Source organism: Triturus cristatus, chromosome 6, assembly GCF_964204655.1.
Source record: "Triturus cristatus chromosome 6, aTriCri1.1, whole genome shotgun sequence".
In the NCBI taxonomy this organism is placed as follows: Eukaryota; Metazoa; Chordata; class Amphibia; order Caudata; family Salamandridae; genus Triturus; species Triturus cristatus.
In genome coordinates this window covers 908,833,622-908,851,421 of record NC_140589.1, presented here as the reverse complement: position 1 = coordinate 908,851,421, position 17,800 = coordinate 908,833,622, and the positions used below count along the sequence as shown (strand labels likewise).

The 17,800-nt window shown below is 42.3% G+C and overlaps 1 protein-coding gene across 1 annotated transcript in view; it reads left to right on the top strand.

Moving 5' to 3' along the window:
• ENPP1 (ectonucleotide pyrophosphatase/phosphodiesterase 1) overlaps window positions 1-17,800 on the top strand; it is a 519,644-nt gene that overhangs the window by 375,515 nt on the left and 126,329 nt on the right. The window contains exons 15-17 of the mRNA XM_085611568.1: window positions 3,781-3,908; window positions 5,592-5,661; window positions 10,598-10,685. Of these exons, the coding sequence (XP_085467694.1) occupies window positions 3,781-3,908; window positions 5,592-5,661; window positions 10,598-10,685 (286 nt within the window). The remainder of the gene's footprint in view (window positions 1-3,780; window positions 3,909-5,591; window positions 5,662-10,597; window positions 10,686-17,800) is intronic.

Here is a 17,800-nt window from a genome sequence, read left to right as displayed (position 1 = left end):
AAGACAGGCAGAAAGGGATACTGTAATCCCTATGGCGTTGCCTGCAAGGCACCACCGCAATGTTGACCTGGTTCCGTAAGGCGGGCGGAAAAGGACCGCCTTGCGGAACCATGGCAAACTGACTTTCCGTCCACCCGGGAACTATTGGGATTCCCCCCGCCTTCCTAATTTCGCGGCGGGAATTATCTGTATGATGGCGGTGGCGGTCCTTCCGCCATCATAATGAGCCCCCCAGACTCCATTAGAACTGCAAGGCTGTACTAATTGCAGACTGTGCAATTTTCACATGAATATACCATAATATATTCTAAGACATATGGTAGTTTGAACTTTGTACATCATGTTTGCTAATCATCAGTGCCTATCAGAGGCATATGTGGTTATTGAACTGTAAAGTGATGGGCCATATATCCTTACATCCGTTGCAAGGTCCTTATCCCATATTTACAGTCTCAAGACATTTATGCCGGAATCCTATTGATTGACAGGTAATATATTGCATATGGCAGAGGCCACAGTCATTTATTAAATTAGCCTAAGATCCTACTACCAATTTATTTTTTATTTGATGTTATTTTATTGTCATTTGTATAGTATAACTACCACAGTGTGAGTGTGCAGCACACTTTCTTAGTCTGATCGGTTTGGGGCGCAGGCCGATGTCGTCCATGCATGATTATAAGACTGTTTGGGTGATGGGTGTCCTAAGCAGAAGTAGTCTCAAGTGATTTTGTAATTAATGCAAGGCTTCTCGGATTGCCTACTTACTTTTTGATTCTATTTTGTAAATTGTTTCTGTAAGACTTGTCTCTTTTTGGCTCAAGTTCCCTAAACTTTTTGCTTTCCCCCTAGACCTTTTTTATGACATGGTGTTGCTAACTTAGATGCTTTTGACACTTTGCCACTGCTAAACAGTGTCAAAGTGCGAGTGCTCCCTGTATAAAGTAGAATGGTAATTGGTTGTCCATGATATGTGTGCCAGGGTTGGTAATGCAAATGCTACAAGTGGGCCTGCTGCACTATTTATGCCACCCACACAAGTAGCCCTAAAAAGGGAACTCAGGCCTGCCATTGCAGGGCCTGCGCGCAGTTTGTTAAACTGCCATGGTGTTCTGACAAGTGCACTCTCTTGCCAGACCTTACCCTTCCCTTTCTATGCACATCAGACACCCTATGGTAGGTCTAGGGTACCCCCTGGACAGGGTGCAGTGCATGTGAAAGGTAGGACATGTACTAAGGTGTGCCATGTCCTGACAGTGAAATAAACTCCATTTAATTTTTCACAGTTGAAAGGCCATCTTGCCCATAGGACAGAATGGGTAGGCTGTGTAATATGTTTTCCAGTCTATCCTCCCAAAGGCTTAAGATTGAAAGGTGAAGTTTAGTATGCCTGAACTCACAATGTAAAAACACGTCTTTTTATGAAGGCGGTTTTTGCATTATGTGTTTAGAAGCCACTCTTTTAGAAGTGGCTGTGTTTTTGTGCTCTAACATTTCTGTGTGTCTCTGACTGGCTGTGGATTGACTGTCTGGATTTGAAAGCTATAGGATCTGGGGAATGTCTTGACCCGGGGGAGGAGTGAGACAGCAACAGGCTGACCTGCATCTGGAGTGTAGGGAGGGGAGAAGCCCCTAGAGTTGAAGAGGCCTGGGTTGCTGCTATAAAACAATTGTCCCATCTCCTGCTGAGTGATTGAGAATCCAGACCCCCACTAATGAAAGGAAGAAAGGTGTCACTGGCAGGGAGGCACCCAGAACTGGTCAGTGCCCCTGAACACAAAGACTTCAAAGCCATTGAGGGGTATAACTATGAGAGCTGAAGCCCATGAACTTTGGAGAATGGTTTGATCAAGTGTGAACAAGAGGTACTTTGTGGTCAAGAGGACCTTTGCCAAGGAAGAAACAACTGAAGAGACTGAAGGATAGGACTGACCCTTGCTGTGTGTTCTGAGGCTGGCCAGCAGTTTGCTGTTTTAACCAAGAAAAGGCTAAAGGGACTTTGCTGTGTGCTGTGTCCCCCTGCTTGAAAGGATTTTGCTGTGTACTGTGTCCTGAAGTAACTTATCCCCAAGGGCCTGAGGTGAGGTCGCTCCCTGTTTCGGAAACACAGGAACACAAAAGTTTCCATGAGAGCCTCAGCGACGCTGTGTGTGCGTGCTTCTTGCAGCCTGAGACCCTCGTAAGGCGTTGCCTGTGATTGTAGACACCTGGAGTCCAAGCAAGGATCAGCGACGCGGTGTGCGTGTGCTTTGTGCAGCCCGAACCCCTTTGTGAGGATTGTCCAGTGATCATGTGCACCGGAATCCAAGTGAGTCTCATCGACGCTGTGTGCGTGTGCGTTGTGCACCGTGAGACCTTCGTAAGGATTTGCATTGTTATCGTGTGCACCGGAATTAAAGTGAGTCTCAACGACGCTGTGCGCGTGATCTTCGTGCTGCCTGAGACCTGTGGGTGGAGTGCCCAGTGATCGTGCACCCGAAGCTTAAGAAAGACTCAGCGACTCTATGTGCATGTGCTCTGTGGCAGCCTGAGATCTTCGTAACTGTAGCGGCACGGACCAGCAGTCCCAGAGGAGCTGAGTTGCCGGCTTGAGCCCGCCGTTGCCAATTCACAAAGTTGCATTGGAGGTCCAGCCGCTGGATGAGGAGAGGAGAGTGAGTTTGTGCCCCCCAGGTAACGTGTATCCACTCCTTGTGCGGGGCGCGGGCTCGGAGGGAGACTCTCTCGGCCTCTCTCTCGTTCCGGCAGCGCAAGCCTCTGCTTCGGCTCGTGTTGCGGCCCGTATTGCCAAGGGAGTGGCAGTACAGGGGCCGGAGTGCGGAGCTGCACTTTTTGATTACATCAAACCTGTGTTGGGGGCAACTGTTGAGATGCTGACTGGAAGTCAGAAGGAGAGGTGGAAAGACCGCCTAAGGCACAGTTATCGGTGCCTGAGTGTATTACGCATTATTCCTTTTCTGCATGTCGTATTACACATTGCATCATTTCTGCATAACGGAGTACCTGATTGGCGTATTGCGCATTGCATTGTTTCTGCATAACGAATTACCTGATTAGTGTATTGTGCATTGCCTTATTTCTGCTTAACGACATACCTGGTAGTTGTATTACGCATTGCATTATTTTACCTTGCAGAGTGTCTAATTGCTGCTTTACGCCTTACAGATTTTTACATTGCAAAAGTGCCTGATTCTAGCCTAACAAACTGTATAACATGATATTAGGATTACAGGAGAATGTTTTATCAGTGCTCATTAATATCGCCAGAACCTCCAACCGGCCAGGAGAAATAGTACACAACCTCATATATTGGATTTATATTGTGTGGTCTTATCGTATATCTTTTCATATAAAGTTTATAAAACTCGTGTGGAGTCTATTTGTGGTATCATTGGGTTGTTGTGAGCGTGGTTGCAAATACTTTACACATTTGCCTTGAAGATCAGCCTGGCTGCTCGTGCCAAGCTACCGAGGGGGTGAGCGGGGCTATCTAAAAAGGTGACCTTCCTTTCCCTGACGTTGGAACGCGGGTCCCTACTTGGCCTAAGGTTCCTTCCTCAGCCAACCAGTTATCCCGGGTCTAACAGTTTCCATTCTGTGGTATTCCCCGTTGTTTTTCCTTTCTGAGAGGCGGTTTCACATGAAATTCACTTTCTATGATAAGTTTGCACACTTAGACATCCTTGATCGTGCCGCCTGTGTATGACTAATGGAGCCATGTACTTAAATATGTGTTTAGTGAGATCCCATTCATTAAACTTTTGTTTTCATCCTTTTTAGTGCAAGTCCCCGGACCAGCACTTCAAAGCTTACCTCAAACAGCACTTGCCTAAGCGTTTCCACTTTGCCAAAAATGAGCGAATTGAAAGGCTCACTTTTTACGCCGATGCTCAGTGGCAGATTGATAGGTAAGAGGAATAATAAAATGGGCATTTTCAATAGCGTTTCTTTTTAAACTGTTAATGATTTAACAAACACGTTTTCTTTTATAAGGAAAATGACTAATATTGGGAGACTTGTAGCAAATTGTTGCTAATCCAGGAAATGAGAGTGTGTTAACAGGCATTGTGTATGTTCAGTTTACTCATACTTGCAGATTCTTCTTGGAGTTTCCTTCAAACCCTACACCCAAAATCAGGGCTTTTGTACTTACCAGTTAAGTATTTTGACCTTGCACGAGCTGATCTCTTAAGTATACAAAACTTGTGCAAACTACACATGCCAACGAAAAAAAACCTGTTGTTTGGAAACTTTTCAGTGTGTTGCTTTATTTCCGAGAACTCTCTTCTTGCCATTGTGAGGCTGCAGTCTGTAGGTGGTGACTAGCAGAGCTTTGGCACTAGGTGTTCAAACTATCACTTCTCCCTTCAACCCTCAATTTAGCTTTGGGTCGACTAGCTCTGCCGTAGGGGATCTTCGGCCTGGAAATGCGGAGCACAAGCATTCTCTGCTTTCAGCTGCTCTGACATGTTTGCCCAGGTGCACTTTCCATAATGGGTACATACAATAATTCAGAAGGGTTGTTTACTGCGTGTGCAATATTGGGGTTGAGTTGGCGCTACAAAAATGTCAAGGGTCAGAACTTGAAAAAAAGTTGTTTTCTGAGAATTGAGCTTTGTAGCAATTTCTGTAGAATGTCCTGTACGATCAAAGGGGTTCCCTGAAATCCATCTCCCTCTTAAAAGCTGAGGAAATCTCTCTGCTTCCCAACCAGTGGCTTAGCAAACGTTCCATGGGCCATTGTCCCCTAAGGAAAATACCTTCTAACCATAGTTTAGTAACAAATTACAACCATAATTGGAGCCCGAGGGGAGCCTCAGACCGCATTGAGAAAAACTTCGATAGCTTTATACTCAGTGCTTAATTTGTAAAAAAACGTAGTGCCGGGGCTCTCGACAAGAGGACACTAGAGCTTGCACCATCCATTGCCCCTAGCAGCACTGCAAATGGCAGCACCAACACACTACTAATCATCACACTCTTAAAAGTGTGACAGTTCATACTATTACAGGCCCCCAAAGCTATAAGAATGGCTTTGGAGGCAAATACTAATAATTGGAAATGGAAATAATAAGCAGAAGTTGTTGTGCTCGTACCTAAATTGACAGACACCACTACCATGTGGCAGGATGTCATAAGCCCCGGTGCTGGCAATTAAGTGCTGGTGCTGAGCACCAGAAAGCACCTGCACAAATTAAGCACTGTTTATACTTAATTTGTAATAAATCAAACAATAAGCACAGGGTGAAACGTTTTTTCTCAGTAGTGTGCTGCTGGTGCTGTAATGTGTTGCAGCAAAATGCGGGGGGTTTCAAAATGCCAAGGCTTCCCATGCTTGATTATATCTCACACCTTTTTCCTCTGCACCCTACTCTTCCCGTCTCTCTCTCACTCTAGATGGATTCTGGGGCTTCCCCGATGGCCACTGTTTTTCTAGTTTTCTCTTCCTCCTTCTCTCTCGCCTTTCTGCATTTCTGTCTCTTTCTCTGGGTCAGAGTCTTATAATGTTGTTATGGTTGAGGTCTCCGCCTGGGCCTACCTCCATGCAAACACGGCTGCCTCTTTAATTTAATCATATTGTTTCAAAACAGGTTGGCAGGCACCAACAAGTATTGCTCTGGAGGATTTCATGGATCAGACAATCGGTTCAAAAATATGCAGGTATGTTCAACTTAACATGTTTAATCCTCATAATGCATGAAATAATTTTCACACCTTTAATATTAGTGCATGAAAATAAATTGTAAAACAGTGCACCTATATTAGGAAATCCTTTCGTCTTTCTCTTGTTTTCTCCTGCCTTGGAATGTTTAGGGCCCCTTTCTATTGCTAATTCAATTATCAACAAATGAGGTGAGGATACATCTGCAATGTGACAATGAATTTGAATTTGGTAGTTACCTCCAAATAGTTGCCTAGGGGTGTGACTCACATTGAAGTAGAATAGAGCTGGCAGAACCGAGGGGCTTCATTTAGTTCAGTATAGGTCAAGAAACGGTGACAATTTGTGGGGGTACTCAGCACAAAGAAGATTTGAACGTGTCAGATGCAAAACTTATTTTTTAGACTCGGATGGATAAGCATTGAAAATGTTCTTTGGTTAGTGAAAGAGTGATTATAGCCAGCTTAATTTGTATAAAAAATACAGGAGCCCAAAGTTTTTCTAAGCCAGTCACTGTCCCTAACTAATGCGAAATACGAAGGTTATATGGTCCTGATTCCAACTCATGCCTTTTTCTTCCACCGCTAGACACTCCCGTCTATTTTACATGTAGGTTCTTTTTCAGCCTTGCTTTCCTTCTTTGTCACTGTTTTTCCAAATATATCTCTTCTTGCCTATTCCTCCCCTTCATGCTTTTGTCTGTTGTGCTGGGTCAAAGTCTGATAATGAGAAAGAAGTCCCTATTTTAAAAAATGAGTGCCAGTGCCCACCACCTGCACTCACCTGTACAAATTAAGCACTGGGGTTTGAGAATATTTCTCTAGCGTTTTATCATTTTGCTGGTTAAGGAAGCTTTTATTTGTTTTATTCTCAATTACCTAATCAATAATAAATAACTGTGGGTGGTGGTATTGTGCATCAGCGACACTACTCATTCACATCTCTTCATAATCCTGCGAGACCATTCTGCAGCATATAGAGAAACACTGGCCTCGGCTTCCAGTTGCTTTGTCATTGAATCTTTTTCACAGCATTAACCTTAGCATGAACAGTGCATCAGGCTACAGGGAGGGGACCCCAACACTTGTATTATTTGATTTAGAACTTTCAAAGAAGTGTAACATCCTCTCTGTTCTGTAATTGTATGTATGAGTGTGAAATTTGTATAGCACAAACCTAGCCAAAAGGCAGCAGAATGATGTACACGTTCTAAGGCAAAGAAAAGTCAACATATAATAGTAGGGTTGGTGGGCTGTTACCTCATCATGATGTAGTGTTTTTAAAAAAAAGATGAATTTCCAACTCTTTCCTGAATTTGAGCAGTTCTGAAGGTTAGGGCATAGTGGTCCATAACCAAGGTGCATTGGTGGAAGAAGACTTGTTGTTATGTTTTTTAATTTTTACACTTTTTGTCTTCAGTCTTATAATGCCCAGGGCTGCATGTGTGCCTAGAGCCGCTGTAGATGGTGAGTTTGCCCACTAAGTAATCAGAGGTGCTTGTCAGAATGCTTTTGTAAATAATGCAGCTGGTTTTGAAGTTGGCGTAGGCTGGCAAGAGGAGCCAGTAGACTTCTATCATGGTGGGGGTAAAGCAACCACATTTTTCAAGCTTTTAATGAGACATGCTGCAGCATGTATTATGCCCTGAATCACAGCACGTATGGAATCTGGTAAAGACATGGACCATAGCTAGAAGTGTACTAGGGCATGAGCGACCTGAAGTCACTTTCTTGAAGGAATCTATTTTTCTTAAGATCTGGTACCTGTTTGACCTGGTTTTGTTGATGATGTGTTCCTCAAGGGTGAGATGGGTGTTGTCCAGGGTGAATCTGAGAGACATGACATTGGGTGGAAGTTAGGGTACGATTCCTTTCAGGTTTATGTTATTGAGCCAAGTTTCGCCTGGCTGTTCCTTATTGTTCTTTACAAATAGCAGGAATTCTGTTTTGGCAAGGCTAAGCTTCAGGTAGATGCTCAACATCCAGGCCTAAGTAAGGTGTAGGCAGTGTCTTAAGAGTTGATGTGTGGAACAAAGGGAACTTTCAAAAGTAGTTTCTTCAGGATATTGATGAATGTTTAAGTCTCTATCTGTGAGTAGAGGCCCTAGGGGCTCAATGTGAGGGTTGAAGATTAAAGGGAACAAGTATGGAACACTAAGGAACTCTGCTGGTGATTAGGATTTTTTGGGACATTGAGATACCCATATTAATGAACTATTGTTGTCTGGCTAAATAGGAGAACAGGTAAATGGTGTTTAGTGAATCCCATTTGACATTTCAGGGTGACTAGCTTGGTGAGCTGATTAACGGTGTTAGAGGCAACTGAGAGGTCCAGTAATATCTGAAGGAAGGCCTCATCTTTATCTGTGGTCAGAAGGTTGTCTACTCCGATTTGTAAAGTAACTCTTTCCATGCTGCAGTTTCAATTTAAGACGGCTCATTAGTCATGCAGGAGATGGTTGGCACGAATGTGATCTTGAAATTGCACATAGAATGCTTTTTGATGATCTTGCTGATGAAGAGTATATTAATTATGGGCCTATAGCTGGCACGGTCTTCCGGGTATAGCATGGGTATCATCAGGAGTGGGAGGATCTGGCCTTTCTTCAGAGCATCAGGAACATACCATGAGAGAGGGAGATATTGGCAATGGTGAGTATGGATGAGAGAGCATTTCCAGAGAGGGCTTTGATGAAGGAAGAGGGTGAGACATCATCTTCTTTGGTGGTGGTTTGAGTTAAGGATGTTAGCTAGATGTTTGAGAGACAGGGATTTGAAAGATGGCCATATTGTGGGAACAAGAAGTTGGTATTAATGACTATTGTGAGTTTTTTTTATTGTTATTCATGTTAAAATGTGTGTGTATGTTTTGTAACATGGTTGTTCTTGTAAACGTTGACCTGTTATCGCGATTCTTAGACTGGAATGCGATGACTGACTAGTATACTGACTTCACACAGTCTTCTTTCCATTTCCGAGAAGCCCTGTTCCCACCAACATTTTTAATTAATAGTGTTTGATCAGAATTCCTCTGACCCCTCATTCTAATTTACATTATTTTTCAAAATATTTGACCGATGCTCTACGTTGGTTAGCTGAGTCGAAGCTGAATCATTTGGCCCCTGCCTTCTGGCGTGGTCTCACAGACATTTGTGCAGAGGACGAGGTTGGTCACCTTGCTTTGGTTAAGTGTTTGGTGCCTAATTTTGCCACAAATTTAATTACTTTCTGTCATTAAGACCAAATTATTTGTATCCCCATCATTCAAAGTGCTCCAGTTACATTCCTAACTTGTTAAACCATACTTGAGGCATGTACATATGACTGTTAGTGTTTGTTACATTGAGCACAGCTTTGCAATGCCCAACTATCCTACAACCTTATCTTACATAGCAGGCTCTCTCTGTCTCTCTCTCTCCTTCTGTCAAGTCGTAATCTTGTTAGTTGCCTTATGACAAGAGCCTTTTTTACTGGATCACTTGGGTATCTTTTCTGTGCCACACAGCCTTCTTTAAGTTCCTTCAGCAAGGACCTTTTGGACTGTACATTGATGAGCAGAATCCCCCTATCATATCTCCAGCGACAAAGATATTCTTAATCCTGGTATATCAACTTGTTTTTTGTTTTTTCTGACCTGCTGGCCTACGTTTACCAACTTTGGGTTAAGGAGCTCTCAATTAAACTGGGCATGTTGCTGAGCCTGGTTTAAAAAAAAAAAGTCTCAGAGACCGATGCTACTTTCACATAAAAACAGAGCGAAGACTTTTCTCATGACTCCAAATAACCCATTGTCCTCCAGTCTCAAAATAATGCGCACCTGTTTGCCTTGCCATAAAATCTACAGGTAAACATACAAAAGCGTACATTTATTTTGTTTGTTTCACCATGGGGAATCCAGGTTTTCCCATGGGCAAACACATCCTACACACATGTGTTAAACAATGGGGCATTCTTTTCCCATTCCCATGGTGAAAAGACACTTATTCTGTCCCTAACATGTATACAAATGCATGGAAACGTTTTGCACAGAGCACACGAATACCCCATACCTATGAGGTAGATCGAGTTCACAAACCTTTTAAGCTAGCACCACCGACAATAGGTGCACAACATGCTTAGCGAATAAAGTCTAGTGTGACTATCTTTACACCTTTAACTCTTAGTGGTAAGTTTTGAATTTCACGAATAGACTTTGCCTGCAGACCTTCATTCCTAAAGCCAAGTGTCTGACAAATTTTTGTTGTCGCACATGGAGAATATATGCATTTGTGGGAGAGGTCTGTTGTGTATAAAATGAAACGTTTATAAGCTGTAAGGAACTAGCAAGAAGTAGTGAAACTGAAAATTAATGTCCACTATGTATTCCCATTCAGTCCTAAGAATCTTCTCCTATTTCCTAGTGTTGGAACCGGCGTCACAAGGGAATATATGCTGTCAGACTGAGCTAGGAAATAGTTGTGAGAGGATTATTCTTTCCTTACTGCAATAAACTCACCTCTCATCATTCATGAATGGTGCTTCTTCTTTATACGCAATGTCAAACAATTTCCAAAGCTTTCTATGGGTAGTTGTCTCCTACTCCTGTCTTAGATTTGAATTACACTTGACTAAGCAGACCTGACTCACAAAGCATTTTCTGGGAGTAGTGGTGCATTTTTTCAAGCATAAGTGTATTTTGCTGCCCTCCTGAACAGAGTGGATTAGCTCTCTTTCATCCTCTTCTATTGGTAAAACAAAATTTAAAAAATATCACCCCAAAGAATCATATCAGGGTTAGTATTTTCAAGTGTCTGCAGTGCCCTGCAGGCATAGCATTAATACTGGAATCCCCCCTTAAAATATGAGTTGTATTGTTGAAGTTCATGTTTTGACTCTGTTAGTAGAAGTTTCTAAAGATCTCAAAATGTCAATATGTTTTACTCTGCTTAAATCACAGGCACTGTTCATTGGATATGGACCTGGACTCAAGGCCAAGACTGAGGTTGAACCTTTTGAAAACATTGAGTTGTATAACTTAATGTGTGGTAAGAATGGATACTAGGCTGTTTGCACTATTTTGTTGTGAAGAAAATAGTCTGTTTTCAAGTTCTCCTACATTGGGTTAGTTGCACAAAAAATAGCACCATGTTACAATATACCACAGTAGATCTGGTTCATTCCCTAAGCCAATTAGCCTAGAAATGTACCACCTATGGACAAATGCTTCTCAGTATGGCTGGATGTTTAGTATGAATCTTTCAACTTAATGAATGAATATAGTTTGATATGTTCTATTTGCTTGCAGGCCAGTGTGATTATTTCACATGGACATGGTAAGGAAATGCCTCTTTTTGTATGATCACCCTCCCAAATCTTTGGACTGGTGCAGCTGTTTTTTTTACCCTGAAGCGTACTGGCCCCTGCTGTCGAATCCCCAGAGCATGTGGTTTGACCCCTCAAATGTATGTAAAAGCTGCTAATACCTGATTGGCATATTTACCTTACATGTAAGTCTCTAGTATTGTAGTGTAGTTCCTATAGTATCCTTTATGCAGGACTGGAGTTCCTTTCATGTGGCAAGACAGATTCGCTATTGAACCATTACAGGCTCTGTGCAAAACGATATCTTGGCACATAAGCGAAACGCTTAAAGCATTCTTGCAGTTTGTACCACTAAGAAACACTTCTAGATCCCCACTCCGGCATCAAAATCTATATGGTACATTTTCAGTGCAGATGTTGGTGCTACCATATAATAATATGAGGCTGGATCTGTTGTGTTAAACCCTGAACAGTATGCAAATTTCTGTGCAAACGCTTGTGAACTACTTTTAGGTGGTGTTGGGCAATGTTCCCACTGATGGTACTCAAAAACATTCCTAGCTGAAATGGATTTGTGCAGGAAATGATGACCATAATGTTGGTAACAGTACAATTTGTCATAGTCTGATGAACCCTCTAACATTTCATGATTAGAAAATGCAGCAGTTTTCTCTAAATCAGACAACATGTTATTTACTGTTTCAATGTCACAATCATCAGAAAATGTACTGGAGGCAATTAAATCACTTGATTTATAATACCTGATTAATTTTTAAACGTTCGGTCGGGCCGAATATGTTAAAATCAACCTTGTCCCATACTATACCATCCGGTATAGGAACTGCTGTAATGTTCACTGATGTCAAGTCTCTTTGTTCACGATGTGATGATGTATGTGGCTTCAGTAGGATGTTGACCTTTGGGGCTGTGGAACTTCGTTGAAGATAGTGTCCATTGATAAGCATACTAAAAGTCTATACTAAGCCTAGCCAGAATAGAAAAAACAATTTCCCAGAAATTACCCAGAGTTCAATCCAAGGTGATACCAGGTATGTCTTTTGAAGAAGGTGAAGAAAGTTCTTTAATTGTTGCTTGAATGGTATTTTGGCTGGTGTTGTTTTCGGCTCACTTGGATCCAGAGAAAACGTATCAAAGTTAATGAAATAGCCAGAAGCAGTTTGATCAATTGTTGGAATTCCATCGGGATTAGTTGAAGAGTTATTTTCCTCTCGACGAGGCATGTTGATGTAGACGTCTGTATTAGGTCTAATTGCAACTTGTGAATTATTCTGATTTTCATTTTGAATTTGAATGCCTGGTTCAAGTGGAACAAGTTCCATTGCAATTGTTGCTTAGTCCTTCATTCCTTACAGGTGGCTCTTCAAACATGATGAGTCTTTCTGTTTGGACTTCTTGGATTGTAACTAGAGGAGGGCGTCTGCTACAGCGGAGCCCACTAGGCCTACTGTTTAGTATCGGCCACATAGTGTGGTTTGATTAAGTCGATTGAGACAAATCTTTTCTCCTTTTTTCTGGCAAGAGGTGGGAGCAGCACAGTACTTGTTCCTTGTACTGCAAGGACTGGTACAGGTTTCTGTATGAAGGTCCAAATTCCTTTTTGTCTGCAATTTTCTCTCTGACCAGATTCCCGACTTTTGGGATCCAGATAGGTTTTGCCGTAACTACCTTGACTTCCTCAGTGGCGGTCTGCTTTAGACGGACATTGCTTTGTTTTGTCCTGGATTCATTTAGATCCTGTAAAACAGCCAAACGATCATGGATATCAAATGGTTATTCATTCGCCACTGCGTTTTCACAATCAAGATCAGGTACCCACATTCGTTTCCCAAAGAGGACCTCATATGGAGTGACACCCCCTAGAGAGTTTCTTGGCTGGTTGTTTAATACCCGCTGTACCCCATAAAGGTGTGTGACCCAACTACCGCCCTTGCATAATACCCTAGCTGTTAAAGATTGCTTTATGTCATGTTTTTTTCTCTCCACAACCTCATTTCGCTCAGGATGGTATGGAGATGAGAACCGCAATGCGACGCCCATTCCTTCCATGGCCTCTTTGTAAGGCCGAGAGTCATAATGTAACGTGCTAACTGCGTATGTGCCGATAAAGACTCGCAAATCTTTGATAACAGTTCGAGCGTCAGCTGAGCGCTGAGGCCATACCCATAGGAATCTCAAGCATGAATCCACTGCAACCATGATATATTTGTAAGCCCCGTCCGTTTGTAAGGGGCCGCAGTACACACATGCGAGAGGTCTGTCTGATTTTAATAATGGCGTCTGTGCCGGGCGTGCAACGGTGGTGCCTTTCATCTGCTGGCAGATGTCGCATTTCAAGACATAGTCTTTAGTTTGCTTAGTTAACCCTTGCCACCAATAGCGCTGTTTCAGTAAAGAAATAGTCGCTGTAACGCCTGTGTACGTAGAGCCCAAACCCTCGAGTGCAGCTAGTATTAAACTTGCCTACAATCCATATTTGGTATTACTCTATCCCCCACTCCAGAAATCTGAGCATATGGAATGTTTTGTGCATCGAACTTGTAGGAGTATTTGAGTAGACATTTTTTAGGTACTGCTGAGCTGCCTTTGCGTGAAGCGATGACAGCTACCATAATATCTCCGTCTATTCTCGTTTTTGAGTCAGCGCAGCTACGGAAGCCGTGCAAACAGCCCCCTTTGCGGCTTCATCAGCCAATGAATTCCCTGCAACGTGAACGCCATCACGTTGATGACTCAGTGTATGGATCACATGAGTCCTCGGTAGCTCGGCTTTCAACTCTGCTACCTGTTCCCATAGCATTTTGTGCTTAATTGTGCCTCCTTTCTCATCCTTAAACCCGTTTTGTTCCTAATGTTGTAAGTACTCATTGTACGATTGTACACAGTAAAAGGAATCACATACGATTAGTGTGGTGAATTCGTGATCTGTATTTACAAGTGCCAGTATCAGTGCTTTTAATCCTGCCAACTGAGCCGTGCAGTCTCCTAGAGATTGCGTTTTTGTGCAACTAGGATGGAACTTGCCATCACGCATGCGACCTTTAACGATAGCACTCGCCGAAAAATATTGCTGCTTACTTTCTATGGCCATTTGCGCAGATCCGTCAGTATAAATAATATATTCATACTGATCGAGGGGAAAGATTTTATTTGGTAGAGGATATTCTTGTTCATATTGCAGGAATTACTGTGTTTTTAAACTTGGATCAAATCTGTATTCAACGTCTGTTGCAGTAAGAGAATTAGCCCATTGTATCCATCTTGGACGTAACGCTTTTGCATTTGGGATGCTGGCCTTTGTAACAGCTTCTAAAGCCGGTACCGGGGTTACGACAATAATGCGTTTCCTCTGAGTCAGTGCTCTTTCTCTTGCTACAGCAGTCTGAACGGCTGTCAGTATTTTTCTGTTGAAGTGAAACGCATTTCTGCAGTTCTGTACAGGTGTGATTTGTAAGCGATTGGTACAGTTTCTCCTTCATTGAAGGTCAAATAAGTGTACCCTCATTGACCCGCAATTATTCGGATCACCAAGTGTTTGGAAGTGTTTGGAAGCAATCATGTCTTCCTGGAGTAAACGAAGAATATTAGTATGTTCTCGTGTCCAATCTCTGGCTGAAAAGTCAGGTTTTAGTAAGTCGTAGAAAGGTTTTACCCTTTGTGCATAATCTAAAATGTATGTCCTGCCAAAATTTAGGGATCCAAGTATTGATTATAATTTTTTTAATGATTTCGGAGGCTGGAGCAGCGAACACTTTTCTAAAAAGTTAGCTGCCAGACTTTTGCCTTCACTTGACAGCTCATATATCCCAAAAATAGGACATTGAGGTGGGCTATTTTTGATTTTTTTAAAGTTACATTTGTAGCCCTCTGTGTCAAATCCCATAATAATGGTGCTTACCCTGGTCAAGTGCCTCTCTAAGTCGTCGTTTGTCAGATAAATATCATCCACATAGGACAACGCTTCATCAAATTTTTTAAAAACCTCTGTTCCTCTTGCTAGTCGACAAAATTGTCGTTGGGACCCTAACGCACTGAATGCGCTATATTTTGGCAGAAAAATCCATTTGAGATATCAAGTGTGGTTTTGTATTTTTTGCGCACAATGTTATTCATTAATGCGGCTCTATGTGCATTTTGGACAGGAAATGTCTTTGTGCATGAGTTTAGATGTCTGTAATCTAAAACTAGACGATATGTATTGTCGAGTTTAGACACGGGAAACAAAGGATTGTTCATTGGAAAGGTACATTTTTCAATGACTCCTTTTTATTCAAGTTGATCTAAGATCTCCCTGACCTGTTTTTTAGCTTCTTGCTTTATTGGATATTGTCTCTGATCAGTCGGTGAAACTTTTAACGGGATCACGTTGTAGGTTGAGTTCTCATCCCACCCAGCGTGATTTTAGTACAATGCTGGAGCTTGAGCTACTGCCCACTCCTGTGCATATGTATGTTTAAGGTGAACGGGAACGTGGTTGGAAAATACAGGAAAAATTATACTTTCTCCCCTGGGGCACTCCATTACGAATGTAGGTGGCCAATCTTGTTCTGCTAACGGGATGTCATAACCAGATGTTAAGTTCTTCCAAAAAATACTTTTTACTTTCCTGGGCTTGTCCCCCTCCATCTGGAGTGTTATTTCGTATAACTTATGTGGGACGCTCATCCTAGTGTCTGGTGTTTCCTCCATGATGTCATTATTCAAGCCCGCTGTCACCAGAAATTCCTTCAGGTTCTGGCGAGCTATTGTTACTTCTGCCACACTGTCTAGAATCGTCAGAGCCCATTCCCCGTTCAGAAGTTGTGTCCTCAGAATTCTGGGCATGCCTGATTTTCGGACCAGCAACTTTCTTTTTCTTAAATTGAAGTTTTGAGTTATGGTTATCTTCTTTTTTAGAAGTAAAGTTTTGAGCGCGCTGCTTGTTTTTGGACTGTGTATGCTCTTCTCTATTTTCTGACCGTCCTTCTCTTTCGAAGCTTTTCTTCGAGCCCTGAAAGGAACGAGAGGAACGTGTATCTTTTCAGAGGGCTCCTGTGGAGGAGACCTACCTCGGGACTGAGATCTCTTGTCTTTAGAGTTTTCTTTTTTATTATCCCACTTCTTTATAGAAGAAGTAGGTGTCTGCTTAGAAGTGTCCTTTTCGGGACTGCCCATTAGTTGAGGTTTTAAAGCTCTTCCCCCCCAAACTATCTCTGCCTAATTCTGCATACGCAGTTTCAATTATTTTGGGTAGTTCATTTTCCTGAATTAATGGAGAGAGCTCCCTTCGGCGTTGGCGGATTGCCACTGATGCTGCTTCCCCTTTAATGTTAGCTAGTATTATGGCTGATACCTGGTCGTAGTTATTTAATAACTTCATCCCTAAGTTTAGTGCAGGTTCTGCTCCGTACTCATTTTGTATTTGTCTCAATACATCAGGTATTACTGCTAATGAAGGAATGCAATGTGTTCTGGTATATATGGCAGCAAAGACTGTACCCCAAGAGGTGCAATCCTCTAACTGTGGTGTAATCCCCATGGGCAAACAGATTGTTAACATTCTGTGTTTTTCAAATGGTGTTGTATTTGGGAATACTGCTTCTAACTGGGTTATTTTCCGAGCTACCCAGAAAGGAATTTGTTCACGTTTTGTGGGCACTTTGCCCATTACCGCGTGTAATGTTTGTGGAGTAATTTAAGGTACCTGTGCTCTGTGTAGGAGGTGCATTAGGTGTAATTACTGTAAATTTGACCGCTAGTGTCCTTAAAACGAAGTGTGACATGTTTCTGTAAAGTTTTATCAACTCTTTGAGTTGAACAAGCAGTTCATCACGTGGCATTGTGTCAATGTCAGGATGTGGTGCATAGGTCGCTAATATCGGGCATGTTGCTCCTGGTCTTCCTAAAGGACCAAGCCTTGCTCTTGTTGTAACGTGGGGTTGGGTGCCATTAACCAGTAAAAAAAAATCCTGGTAGGTAAGCCGAATTTTAATCTCCGCAAACGGAGTGTAGACCGCTGGAACTTTTTCATGTGGGTAATAATGAAAAGTTTCTGTAACTGCATTCGGATCTGGGAATATAACCCATGAGTAGAATACCTCTGTTTGGAAATCTTTGTGTGCCTCTATCACAAATATTACTACAGCTTCTCTGGGTGGTAACCCATGTTTGACGAGTTGAACTGTCAATGTGTGTCTTACATTGGCTGCAATCTCAATTGCATTGGCATCGTCTTCTTGAGACTGATTAAGTGCCTGGTTTATTGGGTTTAAAGCTCCTTCTTCGTTAGCCATTGCATATAGAACACAGACTATTTGTCCGAAGAAATTAAAATAAGGTTTTATGCACAATTTGGGAAAATTCCTTCAAGCTTGATTAACCAACAGCCAATAAATAGGATATCTCACCTACTCAGCTGTGACAGAGTTTTTGTGCCCAGACACTCCAGACGTCTCTGGTTTTGTAAGTAGGGTCTCTGAGAATAAGCACGACTGAGCTATTCAGATTCTACTGTTAAATAAGTACCAAACGTTGGTGGCGCCATGTAGTGTAGTTCCTATAGTACCCTTCATGCAGGACCTGCGCTGTTTTTGGATAACATATACTGTGGGTCTGGTGGCAGACTGACTCCGTACACCCCCGCCGAGTATGTTAGCCTATTTTTGCATTAGCTAGATCACAGTGCCACTAGAATCTCCTTTTATCAGAGAGATTAGTTTTTGGCAACCTCAGAATACAACAAACCCTGATTCCTCAGACTCGTGGAAACAATGTACTACTTTTCACCCAGTCACTCTTGCTTACTCGTTTTTTCTCAGAGAGATACACAAAAGAAAACAGT